Here is an 18,485-nt window from a genome sequence, read left to right on the forward strand (position 1 = left end):
GGATCCAGCTGATAGGAGGCTGGAAAATACTCTAAAAAGTATATACACACATACTGGTGTTATACTGCGACCAGCAATCGCCTCAGCCTGGATGTGCAGTGCTGGGGTGGCTTGGTCGGATTCCCTGACTGAAAATATTGATACCCTGGATAGGGACAGTATTTTATTGACTATAGAGCAATTAAAGGATGCATTCCTTTATATGCGAGATGCACAGAGGGATATCTGCACTCTGGCATCAAGAGTAAGTGCGATGTCCATATCTGCCAGAAGAAGTCTATGGACACGACAGTGGTCAGGCGATGCGGATTCCAATATTTGCCCCGAGGCAAAGGAAAGGGTAAGAGACTGCAGCAAGCAGCCCCTTCCCAGGAGCAGAAGTCCTCCCCGGCTTCTGCAAAGGCCTCAGCATGACGCTGGGACCTTACAAGCGGACTCAGGGGCGGTGGGGGGTCGCCTCAAGAATTTCAGCGCACAGTGGGCTCACTCGCAGGTGGACCCCTGGATCCTGCAGGTAGTATCTCAGGGTTACAGGTTGGAATTCGAGAAGTCTCCCCCTCGCCGGTTCCTAAAATCTGCTTTGCCAACGTCTCCCTCAGACAGGGCGACGGTATTGGAAGCCATTCACAAGCTGTATTCTCAGCAGGTGATAATCAAGGTACCCCTTCTACAACAGGGAAAGGGGTATTACTCCACGCTATTTGTGGTACCGAAGCCGGACGGCTCGGTAAGACCTATTCTAAATCTGAAATCTCTGAACCTGTACATACAAAAATTCAAGTTCAAGATGGAGTCACTCAGAGCAGTGATAGCGAATCTGGAAGAAGGGGATTTTATGGTGTCCTTGGACATCAAGGATGCTTACCTTCATGTCCCAATTTGCCCTTCACACCAAGGGTACCTCAGGTTCGTGGTACAAAACTGTCATTATCAGTTTCAGACGCTGCCGTTTGGATTGTCCACGGCACCCAGGGTCTTTACCAAGGTAATGGCCGAAATGATGATCCTTCTTCGAAGAGAAGGCGTATTAATTATCCCTTACTTGGACGATCTCCTGATAAGGGCAAGATCCAGAGAACAGCTGGAGGTCGGAGTAGCACTAACTCAAGTAGTGCTCCAACAGCACGGGTGGATTCTGAATTTTCCAAAATCCCAACTGATCCCGACGACACGTCTGCTGTTCCTAGGGATGATTCTGGACACTGTTCAGAAAAAGGTATTTCTTCCGGAGGAGAAAGCCAGGGAGTTATCCGAACTCGTCAGGAACCTCCTAAAACCAGGGACAGTGTCTGTGCATCAATGCACAAGAGTCCTGGGAAAAATGGTGGCTTCTTACGAAGCGATTCCATTCGGCAGATTCCATGCACGAATTTTTCAGTGGGATCTGCTAGACAAATGGTCCGGATCGCATCTGCAGATGCATCAGCGGATAAAATTGTCGACAAGGACAAGGGTCTCTCTGCTATGGTGGTTGCAGAGTGCTCATCTGTTAGAGGGCCGCAGATTCGGCATACAGAACTGGGTCCTAGTGACCACGGATGCCAGCCTGAGAGGCTGGGGAGCGGTCACACAAGGAAGAAACTTCCAGGGCGTGTGGTCAAGCCTGGAAACGTCTCTCACATAAATATACTGGAACTAAGAGCAATCTACAATGCTCTAAGCCTGGCAAAACCTCTGCTTCAGGGTCAGCCGGTGTTGATCCAGTCGGACAACATCACGGCAGTCGCCCACGTAAACAGACAGGGCGGCACAAGAAGCAGGAGGGCAATGGCAGAAGCTGCAAGGATTCTTCGCTGGGCGGAAAATCATGTGATAGCACTGTCAGCAGTGTTCATCCCGGGAGTGGACAACTGGGAAGCAGACTTCCTCAGCAGACACGATCTTCACCCGGGAGAGTGGGGACTTCATCCAGAAGTCTTCCACATGATTGTAGTCCATTGGGAAAGACCAATGGTGAACATGATGGCGTCCCGCCTCAACAAAAAACTGGACAGGTATTGCGCCAGGTCAAGAGACCCTCAGGCAATAGCTGTGGACGCTCTGGTAACACCATGGGTGTACCAGTCAGTGTATGTGTTCCCTCCTCTGCCTCTCATACCCAAGGTACTGAGAATTATACGGCAAAGGGGAGTAAGAACGATACTAGTGGCTCCGGACTGGCCAAGAAGGACTTGGTACCCGGAACTTCAGGAGATGCTCACGGAAGATCCGTGGCCTCTACCTCTAAGAAGGGATCTGCTTCAGCAGGGACCGTGTCTATTCCAAGACTTACCGCGGCTGCGTTTGACGGCATGGCGGTTGAACGCCGGATCCTAAGGGAAAAAGGCATTCCGGAAGAGGTCATCCCTACCCTGGTCAAAGCCAGGAAGGAGGTGACTGCACAACATTATCACCGCATTTGGAGAAAATATGTTGCATGGTGTGAGGCCAGGAAGGCCCCGACAGAGGAATTTCAACTGGGTCGATTCCTACATTTCCTGCAAACAGGATTATCTATGGGCCTCAAATTAGGGTCCATTAAGGTTCAAATTTCGGCCCTGTCGATTTTCTTCCAGAAAGAATTGGCTTCAGTTCCTGAAGTCCAGACTTTTGTAAAAGGAGTGCTACATATACAGCCCCCGGTTGTGCCCCCAGTGGCACCGTGGGATCTCAATGTAGTTTTGGATTTTCTCAAATCCCATTGGTTTGAGCCACTCAAATCGGTAGATTTGAAATATCTTACATGGAAAGTAACCATGCTACTGGCCCTGGCTTCAGCCAGGAGAGTGTCGGAATTGGCGGCTTTATCGTATAAAAGCCCATATCTGATTTTCCATTCGGACAGGGCAGAATTGAGGACGCGTCCTCATTTTCTGCCTAGGGTGGTATCAGCGTTTCACCTGAACCAGCCTATTGTGGTGCCTGCGGCTACTAGCGATTTGGAGGATTCCAAGTTGCTGGACGTTGTCAGAGCATTGAAAATATATATTTCAAGGACGGCTGGAGTCAGAAAATCTGACTCGCTGTTTATACTGTATGCACCCAACAAGCTGGGTGCTCCTGCTTCTAAGCAGACGATTGCTCGTTGGATTTGTAGCACAATTCAACTGGCACATTCTGTGGCAGGCCTGCCACAGCCTAAATCTGTCAATGTCCACTCCACAAGGAAGGTGGGCTCATCTTGGGCGGCTGCCCGAGGGGTCTCGGCATTACAACTCTGCCGAGCAGCTACGTGGTCAGGGGAGAACACGTTTGTAAAATTCTACAAATTTGATACCCTGGCTAAGGAGGACCTGGAGTTCTCTCATTCGGTGCTGCAGAGTCATCCGCACTCTCCCGCCCGTTTGGGAGCTTTGGTATAATCCCCATGGTCCTGACGGAGTCCCCAGCATCCACTAGGACGTCAGAGAAAATAAGAATTTACTCACCGGTAATTCTATTTCTTGTAGTCCGTAGTGGATGCTGGGCGCCCATCCCAAGTGCGGATTGTCTGCAATACTTGTACATAGTTATTGTTACAAAAAAATCGGGTTGTTTATTGTTGTGAGCCATCTTTTCAGAGGCTCCTACGTTATCATACTGTTAACTGGGTTCAGATCACAAGTTGTACGGTGTGATTGGTGTGGCTGGTATGAGTCTTACCCGGGATTCAAAATCCTTCCTTATTGTGTACGCTCGTCCGGGCACAGTATCCTAACTGAGGCTTGGAGGAGGGTCATAGGGGGAGGAGCCAGTACACACCACCTAGTGGTCAAACTTTTAAATTTTGTGCCCTGTCTCCTGCGGAGCCGCTATTCCCCATGGTCCTGACGGAGTCCCCAGCATCCACTACGGACTACGAGAAATAGAATTACCGGTGAGTAAATTCTTATTAATATAACTAGTATCTGCGTACTACAGTTGAGAGGAGGACCTGCACCCGCTCCCCCCAGAGCTCTTAGTGGCTGCTTGGGATAACATGCAGTGCAACCCAGCCCTGTTTCCCAACTTGCAGGCACTGAATCAATTTGAACAGACAGCCGAATGGAGGGGCGCATGTGCACACTTTCTCCCCACACGGCTCTCATTATAGTGCATGCAAGCTCCTCACACTCACTTACTACTTCACTTGGACGAGCTTATCCAAGTCCAATCCACCAGTGTCATGAGGAATACGCACTGCCCCTGGGTCATTGTGGTGCATGTGTACAGTGGAGATGGTACACCCCTTCTCTGCTCTACACTCCACCAGCAACAGAGACACAGCAGGATGAGGGAGAGGTGCATATAGGCACCTCCATACAGCTGCTCATGTGAGCAGTACATGCACTGCAGTGTTCCTGCTTGGCCATTCCCTAACTATATGTGTTGAGTTCCCTCAATTGGGACTTACCCCATTATGCACCATTGCTATGATGTGAGGGATAAAGGAGTATAGAGACAGGAGAGGAAAGAGAAGACTCAAAGAGGAGAATTGCAATAGACTGGGACAGAGAACAAGAGAAGTATGAAAAAGGCAAAAAGGAAGAGGATAAAGAAGAAAGTTGAGAGGGAGAAATGGGAGGAAGAGGAGGAGATGGGAGCCAAAAAAACAACCTATGATGCTGGGAACAATAGCTAGAGACCTGGCGAATGACAGGTCCAAAATACTAGTATTTAAAAATGTCAGAATGCAATTAAACATAGAATATGATAAGAACCACTTTGCCCATCTAGTCAGCACTAAAAAACACATGTACATGCAGACACTAACAGAATAGGGTTATTTCTACTGCAGGGTCCACAGGTTATCCACAGGATAACATTGGATATGAGGTAGTGACAGCGGATTGGCACCAAATGATCAAAGCTTTCAGTCTTCCAGAATGCAACGGGCCCGTCCCTATATCCCCACCTCCTGGCTCAGGCAATTCAGTTTTTTGTTTGGTGCGGCAGGAGCTGGACCATGGTTAATGGGCTGCTGGTTTTTAACAGCCATAAGCTTTTTTTATTTTATTTTTATAGTCTTACTATTTTTTTTGAGCGTTCTTTCTTATACGTACCTTAGAAAGAGTCACTCCAACAACTACCCGCCGGGTCGTGACAATGCTTACCCACGTGTACAGTGCTGTTTCGGCAGGCCTCTGTGTAGGATGTACTAGCAAGTCCAGCAGATGTTACCAGGCTGTGGCCGGAGCACGGGGAGAAGGTAAGGCATCGGTTCCGCTAAGTAGGGGAAGCGCGAGACACAGCCGCACTGTTTCGGGATGGAGACTACCGAATAGTCGCTGACGCGGCTGCCACCTCGGGTGCACCAGCGCTAGGCCTCAAGGATCATAGGCTCTAGGGGGGTAGTATGAGGCCACGATCGCTAGGGTTGATTTCAGCAGTGGGGAGTAAGATGCTGCCTTGGTCGCCCCTCCCCGTGGTTCATGACCAGTTTCCTCCAAGTTTCCCGCCATGAACTGAGTTCCCGCTTTTGTCTGAGACGCTGTGTATCTAAAAGGACCTAGTCACAGCATAGGGAGCTGTATGACTGGTGCTTCTGTGTTCACTTGGGCGTCTGTGTTCACTGTAGGTTCACAGGGCGATTGTGTACACTAATAGTGTCTGGATCCACTCAGTGTTCACTTACGTATTGATCGATCTTGGAAGCGGGGTGAAGTCTCCCTGTATTCCACTCTCATGAGCCAGGTGATACAGCACTAAGTCTCTATCTACCTTTGGTACGTATAGTTGGATAAGTGCCTGATGCATATGAGTCTGTAAACTATTGCTGTTTTCTTTCGCTGTGCGATTGAATACGTCTAAACTCCTACATAAGGTAATGCAGTAATGTTTCTTCTACATACTGTACTTGAATTGTATCTGTAGCTAATTATGTGCTCATATTGCTTATTATACTAAATAAAATGAAGTGACAGCACTCTATGTCCTATAACAAAAATTGCTGGTGCAGGGTCCTGGTAATTGATACAAACACTCACTTTCTCCACAGTTGTAAAAAGAATTAGACCAGCACTCACGTTTAGTTGGTGAAAGAAAAAAAGGGGTTTATTCCTGATAAATGTATAACCTGTGACTGATTGCTAGTGTGATTGCTGACTTTACTGTTTTCTGTCAGTTTGTGTATTACGATCCTCAATGCTGGTGCAAAGCAGGGAGGGATCGGATTGTATGTCACTTTAACAAATTTTAAAGTGATTGCAGTCACAATTTGTATAGTTAACACTGTAAAGGTGTGGGATTAATTTATCATGTCTAAGAGAGGCAAGGGTGAGGAGGATACACTCTCCACAGCAGCACCAACACTCATGTCATGTTTGTCTTGCAAAGCTGGGTTAACCTCTCAGGATCTGGTTCAAAATGGATTATGTGCAAATTGTTTTAGCTTTCACCAATGCCTCTTGATTAATCCGAGGCAGGCACAGGTTCAAGTTGAATCCCCAAGGGCTACTCTTGCACAGACATTATCCAGCAGAGCTGAGCGGATAATGCCAGCTCCTATACCAGGGATATTAACCCTATTAACCCTTACATGCAACATTCCACCTGGGGGTTATCACATCCAGTACAGAAATCAGCAGCCTATCAACAGAAACAGGCTGAAAGGCTGGTGGTAAGTAAATCACATAGACATGAAACAACATCTTCACAATCTATACATGTTTCAGATGAGGACTCGTCGGCGGATGAGGACTCATCTCACTCTGGGTCTGCATTCAGAGACGAGGAGGAAGGCCTCAGCTCAGTGGACATTCCTGAGCTAATTAGTGCTATGAAAGCCATTCTATCCTTAGAGGAGGCAGCAGAGCCTTTGTTAAAATCTAAGGCACCTATGTTTAAACGTACCAAAATAGTTAGGACTGAGTTTCCTAGGCCAGGACAGCTGACAGAAATTATGCAGGAGGCTTGGGTTAAACCTAGTAAGAAGTTTAGAATTCCAAGGAAATGGAATTCCCATTATCCACTTCCGGCGGCTGGGGACTGTTTAAAAAGGGAGGTGGCTTCCAAAGTAGATACGCATGTCATCCGATTGGTGCGAAAATCTACATTACCGTTGCCTTCAACATCATTAAATGATGTCACGGATAGGAAAACAGATGGTTTTCTTAAAATCATTTTCTCCTTGTCTGGGGCAATCATAAGACCAGCCATGGCTTCAGCCTGGATGGCAAAAGCAGTGGCAGCCTGGGCTGATGCATTGCAGGATGACTTTTCAATGGCATCTAGAGAGCAAAAATTCCATATTGCACATATCAAACAGACAGCTATTTTTATGGAAGAAGCAGCCTTGGATATGGGTACAATTGCCTCTCAGGCATCAGCCTCAGCAGTAGCCGCTCGCAGAGCAGTTTGGCTACGTACATGGAAAGCGGACTCAGAATCCAAGAAGGTTCTAGAGTTTTTGCCTTTTACTGGAGATATTTTTGGTAAAGAATTAAACAGTATTTTGGAGTCAGGCAGACGCCAAGAAAGTGAAGTTTCCTTCCACACACAAATCCAAGCCTAGATTTCCAGATTTTTTGCCCTTTCAGATTTAAGAAAAAACAAAAGGAAAGGGTTATGGCAAACAGTCTCTATCTGTCAAGTCTGGTAAGACTAAAAAGCATTAGACTACCAGAGGGCCGGCTTCCAAATCAGAAGATAAGCCATCAGGGTGGAAGGCCGACTTCTTCATTTTGCACAGATCTGGCAGCAGTCTACCACAGATGCCTGAGTGCAAGAAGTGGTATCTCACGGTTATGCGTTTGCTTTCACGAAACACCCTCTTCAAAAAATGTTTTGTACCAGCTCGTCTTCAGTGGAAACGAACGCCAGGGCTTTGTAAGAGGCAGTTCAGAAGATGCTTCAGTCAGGAGTGATAATTCCAGTTCTTCCTGCACAACGAGAATAAGGTTTTTATTCCAACCTGGTGCCTCTGTTTCATATGAAGACTTTACGTTCCATTATTTTGGTCATGGAGCAGGAGGTTTTTTTGGTATCCCTGGATATCCAGGATGCCTTACCTTCATATTCCTATAGCACTGTCCCATCAGCGCTATCTCAGGTTTTCTATCCTCCGCAACATTTTCAGTTTCAGGCCCTACCATTTGGACTGGCCACAGCTCCCAGAGTGTTCACCAAGATTATGGTGGTAATGGCATCTTATCTCCATCAGCAGGGGATAAAGATTTTTCCATGCCTCGACGATTTATTAATTCTGGCTCAATCTCAGGAATTGCTTCAGTGTCATCTGCAACAGACAATAGCTTGTTTGCAGAGACACTGTTGGCTCATAAACTGGGCAAAGTCGTCCCTGGTTCCGTCACAATGGATGACTCACTTGGGGGCTGTATTGGATTCGAGTCTTCAGAAAATAATTTTACCTCTGAACAAAATATCCAAAATTCAGACAAGGATTCAGTAGCTGCTACACAGTCAAAAGGTATCCATTCAAGCAGCAAAGCATGTGATGGGGTTGATGGTGTCGACATTCGACATGGTGGAGTATGCTCAGTTCCACTCGAGAACTCTGCAATGTCTGATCCTTTCCAAATGGAATTGTTTTCATCAGACAATAAAAACGCAGACTATGGTCCTTTCTCTGGGAGCGAAGAGGTCATTAGCCTGGTGGCTACAGATATCCCATCTGGACAAAGGGAGACCCTTTTGGATATCAGATTGGGGAATTCTGACAACGGATGCCAGCCTTCAGGTCTGGGGAGCGGTGTCAGGAAGGAGTTGCTTCCAGGGACAATGGACCAAGGAAGAAAGTTGCCTAGCAATAAATATATTGGTACTTCGGGCTATATATATGGCACTTATTCAGGCAAAGGAAATCCTTTAGAGGAAACCAGTCCAAATCCGCTTGGACAATGCAACGGCAGTAGCGTACCTCAATCATCAGGGAGGAACTCGCAGCCAAAACGCAATGAAGGAGGTAAGTCACACGTTAAAGTGGGCAGAGCTTCATCATCCAGCCTTGTCCGCAGTGTTCATCCTGGAGTCCTAAACTGGGATGTGAATTTTCGCAGTTGACAGGCCATTCATGCAAACGAATGGGCTTTACACCCCGAGGTCTTCCAAATTCTGGTAGACAAGTGGGGGCTACCGGAGATAGATCTCATGGCGTCCCGTCAGAACAACAAAGTTCCCACATACGGGTCAAGAACAAAGGATCCCAAAGCGAGCTTTGTGGATGCCCTGTCAGTGAGATGGGACTTTCGTCTGGCCTATGTGTTTCCACCAATCGCCCTGTTACCCAGGGTGATGCGAAAGGCAAATCAAGGAAGGGGCGCCGTGATACTAATAGCTCCTGCTTGGCCCAGAAGACATTGGTACACAGATCTGCAGAGGCTGTCGATGGGTGTTCCATTCGTACTCCCTCAATGTCCAGATCTACTGTCTCAGGGTCCTTGCTATCACAAGCACCTGGATCGGCTGTCTTTGACGGCATGGTTCTTGAGACTTCCATCCTGAAAGCAAGAGGATTCTTACAACAGGTAATTCAAACAATGCTCAGAGTGAGGAAACCATCCTCAGCTCGCATTTATCACAAATATGGCAAGCCTATATTCAATGGTGCAGTGACTGGAAATTTGATCCTAGGTCTTTCAGAGTTTCCAGAGTCCTAGCATTCCTTCAGGCAGGAATGGACAAAGGTCTAAGGGTGGTTGAGAGTGCAAGTGTCAGCATTGACTGTATAGTTCCAAAAGAAAATTGCTAACCCACAGGATGTGCGCACTTTTTTCCAGGGACTGCTGCACATTCAACCTCCTTTTGTTACTCCTACAGTGCTTTGGGATCTAAGTTTAATCCTAAAGGCCCTTTAAGTTGCCTCATTTGAACCACTAAAACGAGTGGATCTTAAATGTTTGACATCTAAAATTCTCTTTCTACTGGCTATTGCTACAGCTAGAAGAGTTTCAGATTTAGGGGCATTATTATGTCGTCCTCCTTTTCTGATTTTTTTTATCCAGATAGAGCGGTTCTCAGAACCAAATCTGGGTATCTTCCTAAAGTGGTGTCTAAATTCCACCTTAACAAAGAAATTGTAGTCCCGGCCTTCCAAGGGCCAGACCTTTCTGCGGAAGATGCATCGTTGCAGGTCGTTAGTGCTTTAAGGATCTACGTGGATCGTACCAGTGCCATCAGAAAAACAGACACTCTCTTCATTCTCTGTGGATTTCACAAGAGAGGATGGCCTGCTGACAAGCAGACACTGGTGAGGTGGCTTCGAATGACTATTTCAGAAGCATATTCTCAAGCTGATCTCCCTGTTCCGGCTAATGTCTCTGCACACTCTACTCGTAAGGTAGGTCCGTCATGGACAGCACAACGTGGTGCTTCAGCTGAACAGATATGTAAGGCAGCCTTCTATTAACTTCTTCTATTTCTTCCATTAACACATTCATTAGACATTATGCCTTTGATACCTTTGCCTCTCAGGACGCTGAATTCGGGCGAAGGATTCTCCTGTCCAATCAGGAGCGTCCCCACCACTAAATTGCTTTGGGACATCCCAGTGTTATCCTTTGGATAATCTGTGGACCCTGCAGGAGAAATAATCGTTATGGTATACTTACCGTTGATAACTCTATTTCTCCTAAGTCCACCGGATCCACAAGGATCCCACCCTGATGCACCTGATTTGAGTACCCTTTCACTTACTAACCTCTTCCTTCTTTAATGAAGGGTGTGCACGTGTGTTCTTCCCGCCTGATTAGGGCTTTTTATGATGCTCCTGCCTTGAGCTTTGTAAAACAACTGAATTGCCTGAGCCAGGAGGCGGGGATATAGGGACGGGCCCGTTGCATTCTGGGAGGCCGAAAGCTTTGATCGTTTGGTGCCAATCCGCTGTCTCTACCTCACATCCAATGTTATCCTGTGGATTTAGGAGAAATAGAGTTATCAACTGTAAGTCTACCATAACGATTATTTTTTTGTAAGGAGCCAATTAACCTACCAGTATATTTTTGGAGGCAACCGGAGTACCCAGAGCAAACCCACGCAAGCTCGGGGAGAATATACAAACTCCACACAGTTAGGGACATGGTGGGAACCTCAGTACTGTGAGACAGTAATGCTTACCATTACACTATCCATCCTGCCCCAGTTACTACAGCTATCTGTGTACTTGCCATGTGTTACACGTTTCTTTTTTGTCATTAAGAGAATTTTTGTTGTCAGAACATGGTGATTGGGATCTCCAGTTAATGCTTTACTTTTGTTAACAGCTCTGCTACTGAGAGAGATGATTGGCTCGAAGCAATTTCTGCAGCAATTGAGGATTATGCCAAAAAGAAAATAACCTTTAATCCAGCTAAGAGTCAGGAAGAGGTATGTCCCACACATTTCAGTCATTTGTGTTGATGCAATGTTTCTTTCTAATAGTTTATTATAAATGAAAAGCTATAAAAATATATAAGTGTTTTCTAGTTTTATACACAGATGTTTTAAAACTCAATATGCGCACAGTGGTAGTGTATGTATGATTCGAGCCCACAGACATGCATTGTGTTCCCAGTTTTCAATTTTATTAAAACTATACTTCAAAGCCTACTGGAGCGTGCTGGAAACTCATATTGCTAAGATTGCAGTAAATTCATTGGAAGAAATCATTCCAGCTTAATTTTGATTTGCCAACTAGTGACATTTAGCCACTGAAATCAACCATACAGAACTGTAAAATAACCCTGAAGAAATACAGGCAGTTAGGAAAGAAGGATATTTCATTGTGGGGGACTGGAGAAAAGGAGGCTGATGAGTATGGGGGTAATTCCAAGTTGATCGCAGCAGGAATTTTGTTAGCAATTGGGCAAAACCATGTGCACTGCAGGGGAGGCAGATATAACATGTGCAGAGAGAGTTAGATTTGGGTGGGTTATTTTATTTCTGTGCTGGGTAAATACTGGCTGCTTTATTTTTACACTGCAAATTAGATTGCAGATTGAACACACCACACCCAATGTAACTCTCTCTGCACATGTTAAATCTGCCTTCCCTGCAGTGCACATGGTTTTGCCCAACTGCTAACAAAATTCCTGCTGCGATCAACTTGGAATTACCCCCTATGTTTCATGTCTATTCTGGTCAGGTCTGTATTTTGTCATTTCAAAACATTGATGAAAAATTCATCTTTTCTCTAACGTCCTAGAGGATGCTGGGACTCCGTAAGGACCATGGGGTATAGACGGGCTCCGCAGGAGACATGGGCACTTTAAGAAAGACTTTGACTCTGGGTGTGCACTGGCTCCTCCCTCTATGCCCCTCCTCCAGACCTCAGTTTGAGACTGTGCCCAGAGGAGGATGGGTGCACTGCAGGGAGCTCTCCTGAGTCTCCTGCTAAGAAAGTATCTTTGTTAGTTTTTTTTATTTTCAGGGAGCACTGCTGGCAACAGACTCCCTGCATCGAGGGACTGAGGAGAGAGGAGCAGACCTACTTAAATGATAGGCTCTGCTCCTTAGGCTACTGGACACCATTAGCTACAGAGGGATTGGAACACTGGTTCGTCCTGGGCGTTCATCCCGGAGCCGCGCTGCCACCGTCCTCCTCACAGAGCCGGACAAAAGAAGAAAGAAGGCTTCAAAGGCGGCAGAAGACTTCATGAGCTTCACTGAGGTAACGCACAGCACTGCAGCTGTGCGCCATTGCTCCCATACACCTCACATACTCCGGTCACTGTAAGGGCGTAGGGGGGGCGCCCTGGGCAGCAATATAAACCTCTCCTATGGCAAAATGAACTATATACATGTACAGGTGGGCACTGTACATGTATATTAAAGAGCCCCCGCCGTGTTTTACATATATTGAGCGGGACAGAAGCCCGCCGCCGAGGGGGCGGGGCTTCTCCCTCAGCACTCATCAACCGCCATTTTTTCTCCACAGCACCGCTGAGAGGAAGCTCCCCGGACTCTCCCCTGCTTGACACACAGTGAAAGAGGGTTTTAAAGTAGAGGGGGGGGGGGGCACATAATTGGCACGCATATATACTATAACAGCGCTACTGGGTAAACATTCTGTGTTTTTTCCTGGGTCATATAGCGCTGGGGTGTGTGCTGGCATACTCTCTCTCTGTCTCTCCAAAGGGCCTAAAAGGGGAACCTGTCTTCAGAAAAGAGATTCCCTGTGTGTGTGGAGTGTGTCGGTACGTGTGTGTCGACATGTTTGACGATGAAGGCTCACCTAAGGAGGAGGGGGAGTGCATGATTGTCAGGTCGCCGTCGGCAACGCCGACACCGGACTGGATGGATATGTGGAATGTCTTGAATGCTAATGTAAATTTATTACATAAGAGATTAGACAAAGCTGAGGCTAGGGAACAGTCAGGTAGTCAGACCGTGCCTGTCCCAGTGGCACCGGGACCTTCCGGGTCTCAAAAGCGCACATTATCCCAGATCACTGACACAGATACCGACACGGATTCAGATTCCAGTGTCGACTATGAGGATGCAAAGTTACAGCCAAAAGTGGCTAAGGGTATTCGTTACATGATTATTGCTATTAAAGAGGTTTTGCATATCACGGAGGAACCCCCTGTCCCTGACACGAGGGTACACTTGTATAAAGAGAAAAAACCTGAGGTCACCTTTCCGTCCTCATATGAGCTAAGCGAATTGTGCGAAAAGGCTTGGGAATCTCCAGACAGGAGATTACAAGTTTCCAAGAGGATTCTTATGGCGTATCCCTTCCCACAAAAGGACAGGATACGATGGGAATCTTCGCCTAAAGTAGACAAGGCGTTGACACGCTTATCAATGAAGGTAGCACTGCCATCACAGGATACGGCTACCCTCAAGGATCCTGCTGATCGTAAGCAGGAAGTTACCATGAAGTACATTTACACACATTCTGGTACTATTGTTAGGCCGGCTATGGCATCGGCCTGGGTTTGTAGTGCTGTCGCAGCATGGACAGATTCCTTATCTACGGAGATTGATACCCTAGATAAGGATACCATTTTAATGACCCTAGGGCATATCAAGGATGCTGCGTTATATATGAGGGATGCTCAAAGAGACATTTGTGTACTAAGCGCCAGAATAAATTCTATGTCTATTTCTGCTAGGCGACTCTTGTGGACCCGGCAGTGGACGGGGGATGCCGACCCAAAGCGGCATATGGAGTCGTTGCCTTACAAGGGGGAGGAGTTGTTTGGTGAAGGCCTCTCGGACCTTGTCTCTACTGCTACAGCAGGTAAATCAAATTTTTTGCCTTATGTTCCCCCGCAACCTAAGAAGGCGCCGCATTACCAAATGCAGTCCTTTCGTTCCAATAAAAACAAAAAGGTACGGGGTTCGTCCTTTCTTGCCAGAGGTAAAGGCAGGGGGAAAAAGCTGCACACAGCTAGTTCCCAGGAGCAGAAGTCCTCCCCTGCGTCTGCAAAATCCACCGCATGACGCTGGGGCTTCCCTGGGGGAGTCAGCTCAAGTGGGGGCACGTCTTCGATTTTTCAGCCACATCTGGGTCCACTCACAAGTGGATCCCTGGGCAATAGAGATTGTTTCCCGGGGATACAAGCTGGAATTCGAAGAGGTGCCACCTCGCCGGTTTTTCAAATCGGCCCTACCAGCTTCTCCTTCAGAGAGGGAGTTAGTGTTAAATGCAATTCAAAAATTGTGTCTTCAGCAGGTGATAGTCAAGGTTCCCCTTCTGCAACAAGGGAAGGGGTATTACTCAACCCTGTTTGTGGTCCCGAAACCGGACGGTTCGGTCAGACCCATTTTGAATTTAAAATCCCTGAACCTGTACTTAAAAAGGTTCAAGTTCAAGATGGAATCGCTCAGAGCGGTCATCGCCAGCCTGGAGGGAGGGGATTGGATGGTTTCCCTGGACATAAAGAATGCATACCTTCATGTTCCAATATTCCCTCCTCATCAGGCGTTCCTGAGATTTGCGGTACAGGACTGTCATTACCAATTTCAGACGTTGCCGTTTGGGCTTTCCACGGCCCCGAGGATTTTTACCAAGGTAATGGCGGAGATGATGGTGCTCCTGCGCAAGCAGGGTGTCATAATTATCCCATACTTGAACGATCTCCTCATAAAGGCAAGATCTCGAGAGAAGTTACTGGACAGCGTTTCACTGTCTTTGAGGACGTTACAGCAACACGGCTGGATTCTCAATATTCCGAAGTCGCAGCTGGTTCCTACAACGCGCCTGACCTTTTTGGGCCTGATTCCTGACACAGACCAGAAAAAGGTTTTTCTTCCGATGGAAAAGGTTCAGGAGCTCATGGCTCTGGTCAAGAACCTATTAAAGCCAAGGACGGTTCCAGTGCATCACTGCACACGTGTCCTGGGGAAGATGGTGGCGTCTTACGAGGCCATCCCCTTCAGCAGGTTCCATGCGAGGACTTTTCAATGGGACCTACTGGACAAGTGGTCCGGGTCTCATCTACAAATGCATCAAAGGATTGTTCTGTCTCCCAGAGCCAGGGTATCTCTCCTGTGGTGGCTGCACAGTGCTCACCTCCTAGAGGGCCGCAGGTTCGGCATTCAGGACTGGATCCTGGTGACCACGGACGCAAGCCTCCGAGGTTGGGGAGCAGTCACACTGGGAAGAAATTTTCAAGGTCTCTGGTCAAGTCTTCACATCAACGTCCTGGAATTGAGGGCCATATACAACGCCCTACGTCAAGCGGAGGCATTGCTTCGCGACAAGCCAGTCCTGATTCAGTCGGACAATGTCACAGCAGTAGCTCATGTAAACCGCCAAGGCGGCACAAGGAGCAGGGTGGCAATGGCAGAAGCCACCAGAATTCTTCGCTCGGCGGAAGGTCATGTAAGCGCACTGTCAGCAGTGTTCATTCCGGGAGTGGACAACTGGGAAGCGGACTTCCTCAGCAGACACGACCTGCATCCGGGAGAGTGGGGACTTCATCAGGAAGTCTTCGCAAAGATCGTGGGTCAGTGGGGACTGCCCCAAATAGACATGATGGCGTCCCGTCTCAACAAAAAGTTAAAGCGGTATTGCACCAGATCAAGAGATCCTCAGGCGGTAGCGGTAGATGCCCTGGTGACACCTTGGGTGTTCAGGTCGGTCTATGTGTTTCCTCCTCTTCCTCTCATACCCAAGGTGTTGAGAATAATAAGACAAAGAGGAGTGAGAGCAATCCTCGTGGCTCCGGATTGGCCACGAAGGACTTGGTATCCAGATCTGCAGGAGTTGCTCACAAAAGATCCGTGGCCTCTTCCTCTACAGCAGGACCTGCTGCAACAAGGGCCCTGTCTGTTCCAAGACTTACCGCGGCTGCGTTTGACGGCATGGCGGTTGAACGCCGGATCCTAGCGTAAAAAGGTATTCCGGATGAGGTCATTCCTACCCTGATCAAGGCTAGGAAGGACGTGACATCGAAACATTATCACCGCATATGGAGAAAATATGTTTCTTGGTGTGAGGCCAGGAATTCTCCTACGGAGGAGTTCCATTTGGGCCGTCTCCTTCACTTCCTTCAGACGAGTGAATTTGGGCCTAAAATTAGGGTCCATAAGGGTTCAAATTTCGGCCTTATCCATTTTCTTTCAAAAAATTTTTTGGCTTCTCTTCCTGAAGTACAGACTTTTGTAAAGGGAGTACTGCATATTCAGCCCCCGTTTGTGCCTCTGGTGGCGCCTTGGGACCTTAATGTGGTGTTAAGTTTCCTTAAGTCACATTGGTTTGAACCTCTCAACACGGTGGAGTTGAAGTACCTCACTTGGAAGGTGGTCATGTTGTTAGCCTTAGCTTCAGCAATGCGAGTTACGGAACTAGCGGCTTTGTCACATAAAAGCCCCTATCTGGTTTTTCATGTGGATAGGGCGGAATTGAGGACTCGTCCTCAGTTCCTTCCTAAGGTGGTCTCATCTTTTCATATGAACCAACCTATTGTTATGCCTGTGACTTGGAGGATTCCGAGTCCTTGGATGTGGTCAGGGCTTTGAAGATTTATGTGGCCAGAACAGCTAGGGTCAGGAAGACAGAAGCACTGTTTGTCCTGTATGCAGCCAACAAGGTTGGCCTTCGGCTTCTAAGCAGACTATTGCTCGCTGGATCTGTAACTAGAGATGAGCGCCTGAAATTTTTCGGGTTTTGTGTTTTGGTTTTGGGTTCGGTTCCGCGGCCGTGTTTTGGGTTCGAACGCGTTTTGGCAAAACCTCACCGAATTTTTTTTGTCGGATTCGGGTGTGTTTTGGATTCGGGTGTTTTTTTCAAAAAACACTAAAAAACAGCTTAAATCATAGAATTTGGGGGTCATTTTGATCCCAAAGTATTATTAACCTCAAAAACCATAATTTACACTCATTTTCAGTCTATTCTGAATACCTCACACCTCACAATATTATTTTTAGTCCTAAAATTTGCACCGAGGTCGCTGTGTGAGTAAGATAAGCGACCCTAGTGGCCGACACAAACACCGGGCCCATCTAGGAGTGGCACTGCAGTGTCACGCAGGATGTCCCTTCCAAAAAACCCTCCCCAAACAGCACATGACGCAAAGAAAAAAAGAGGCGCAATGAGGTAGCTGTGTGAGTAAGATTAGCGACCCTAGTGGCCGACACAAACACCGGGCCCATCTAGGAGTGGCACTGCAGTGTCACGCAGGATGGCCCTTCCAAAAAACCCTCCCCAAACAGCACATGACGCAAAGAAAAAAAGAGGCGCAATGAGGTAGCTGTGTGAGTAAGATTAGCGACCCTAGTGGCCGACACAAACACCGGGCCCATCTAGGAGTGGCACTGCAGTGTCACGCAGGATGTCCCTTCCAAAAAACCCTCCCCAAACAGCACATGACGCAAAGAAAAAAAGAGGCGCAATGAGGTAGCTGTGTGAGTAAGATTAGCGACCCTAGTGGCCGACACAAACACCGGGCCCATCTAGGAGTGGCACTGCAGTGTCACGCAGGATGTCCCTTCCAAAAAACCCTCCCCAAACAGCACATGACGCAAAGAAAAAAAGAGGCGCAATGAGGTAGCTGACTGTGTGAGTAAGATTAGCGACCCTAGTGGCCGACACAAACACCGGGCCCATTTAGGAGTGGCACTGCAGTGTCACGCAGGATGTCCCTTCCAAAAAACCCTCCCCAATCAGCACATGATGCAAAGAAAAAGAAAAGAAAAAAGAGGTGCAAGATGGAATTGTCCTTGGGCCCTCCCACCCACCCTTATGTTGTATAAACAAAACAGGACATGCACACTTTAACCAACCCATCATTTCAGTGACAGGGTCTGCCACACGACTGTGACTGATATGACGGGTTGGTTTGGACCCCCCCCCAAAAAAGAAGCAATTAATCTCTCCTTGCACAAACTGGCTCTACAGAGGCAAGATGTCCACCTCATCATCACCCTCCGATATATCACCGTGTACATCCCCCTCCTCACAGATTATCAATTCGTCCCCACTGGAATCCACCATCTCAGCTCCCTGTGTACTTTGTGGAGGCAATTGCTGCTGGTCAATGTCTCCGCGGAGGAATTGATTATAATTCATTTTAATGAACATCATCTTCTCCACATTTTCTGGATGTAACCTCGTACGCCGATTGCTGACAAGGTGAGCGGCGGCACTAAACACTCTTTCGGAG

The 18,485-nt window shown here is 47.5% G+C and overlaps 1 protein-coding gene across 1 annotated transcript in view; it reads left to right on the forward strand.

Moving 5' to 3' along the window:
- The window catches only part of FGD6 (FYVE, RhoGEF and PH domain containing 6), a 225,393-nt gene that overhangs the window by 178,414 nt on the left and 28,494 nt on the right, over nt 1-18,485 (forward strand). Inside the window, exon 15 of the mRNA XM_063927602.1 lies at nt 11,157-11,259. Within this exon, the coding sequence (XP_063783672.1) occupies nt 11,157-11,259 (103 nt within the window). The remainder of the gene's footprint in view (nt 1-11,156; nt 11,260-18,485) is intronic.

This window comes from Pseudophryne corroboree, chromosome 6 (assembly GCF_028390025.1).
Source record: "Pseudophryne corroboree isolate aPseCor3 chromosome 6, aPseCor3.hap2, whole genome shotgun sequence".
NCBI classification, from domain to species: Eukaryota; Metazoa; Chordata; class Amphibia; order Anura; family Myobatrachidae; genus Pseudophryne; species Pseudophryne corroboree.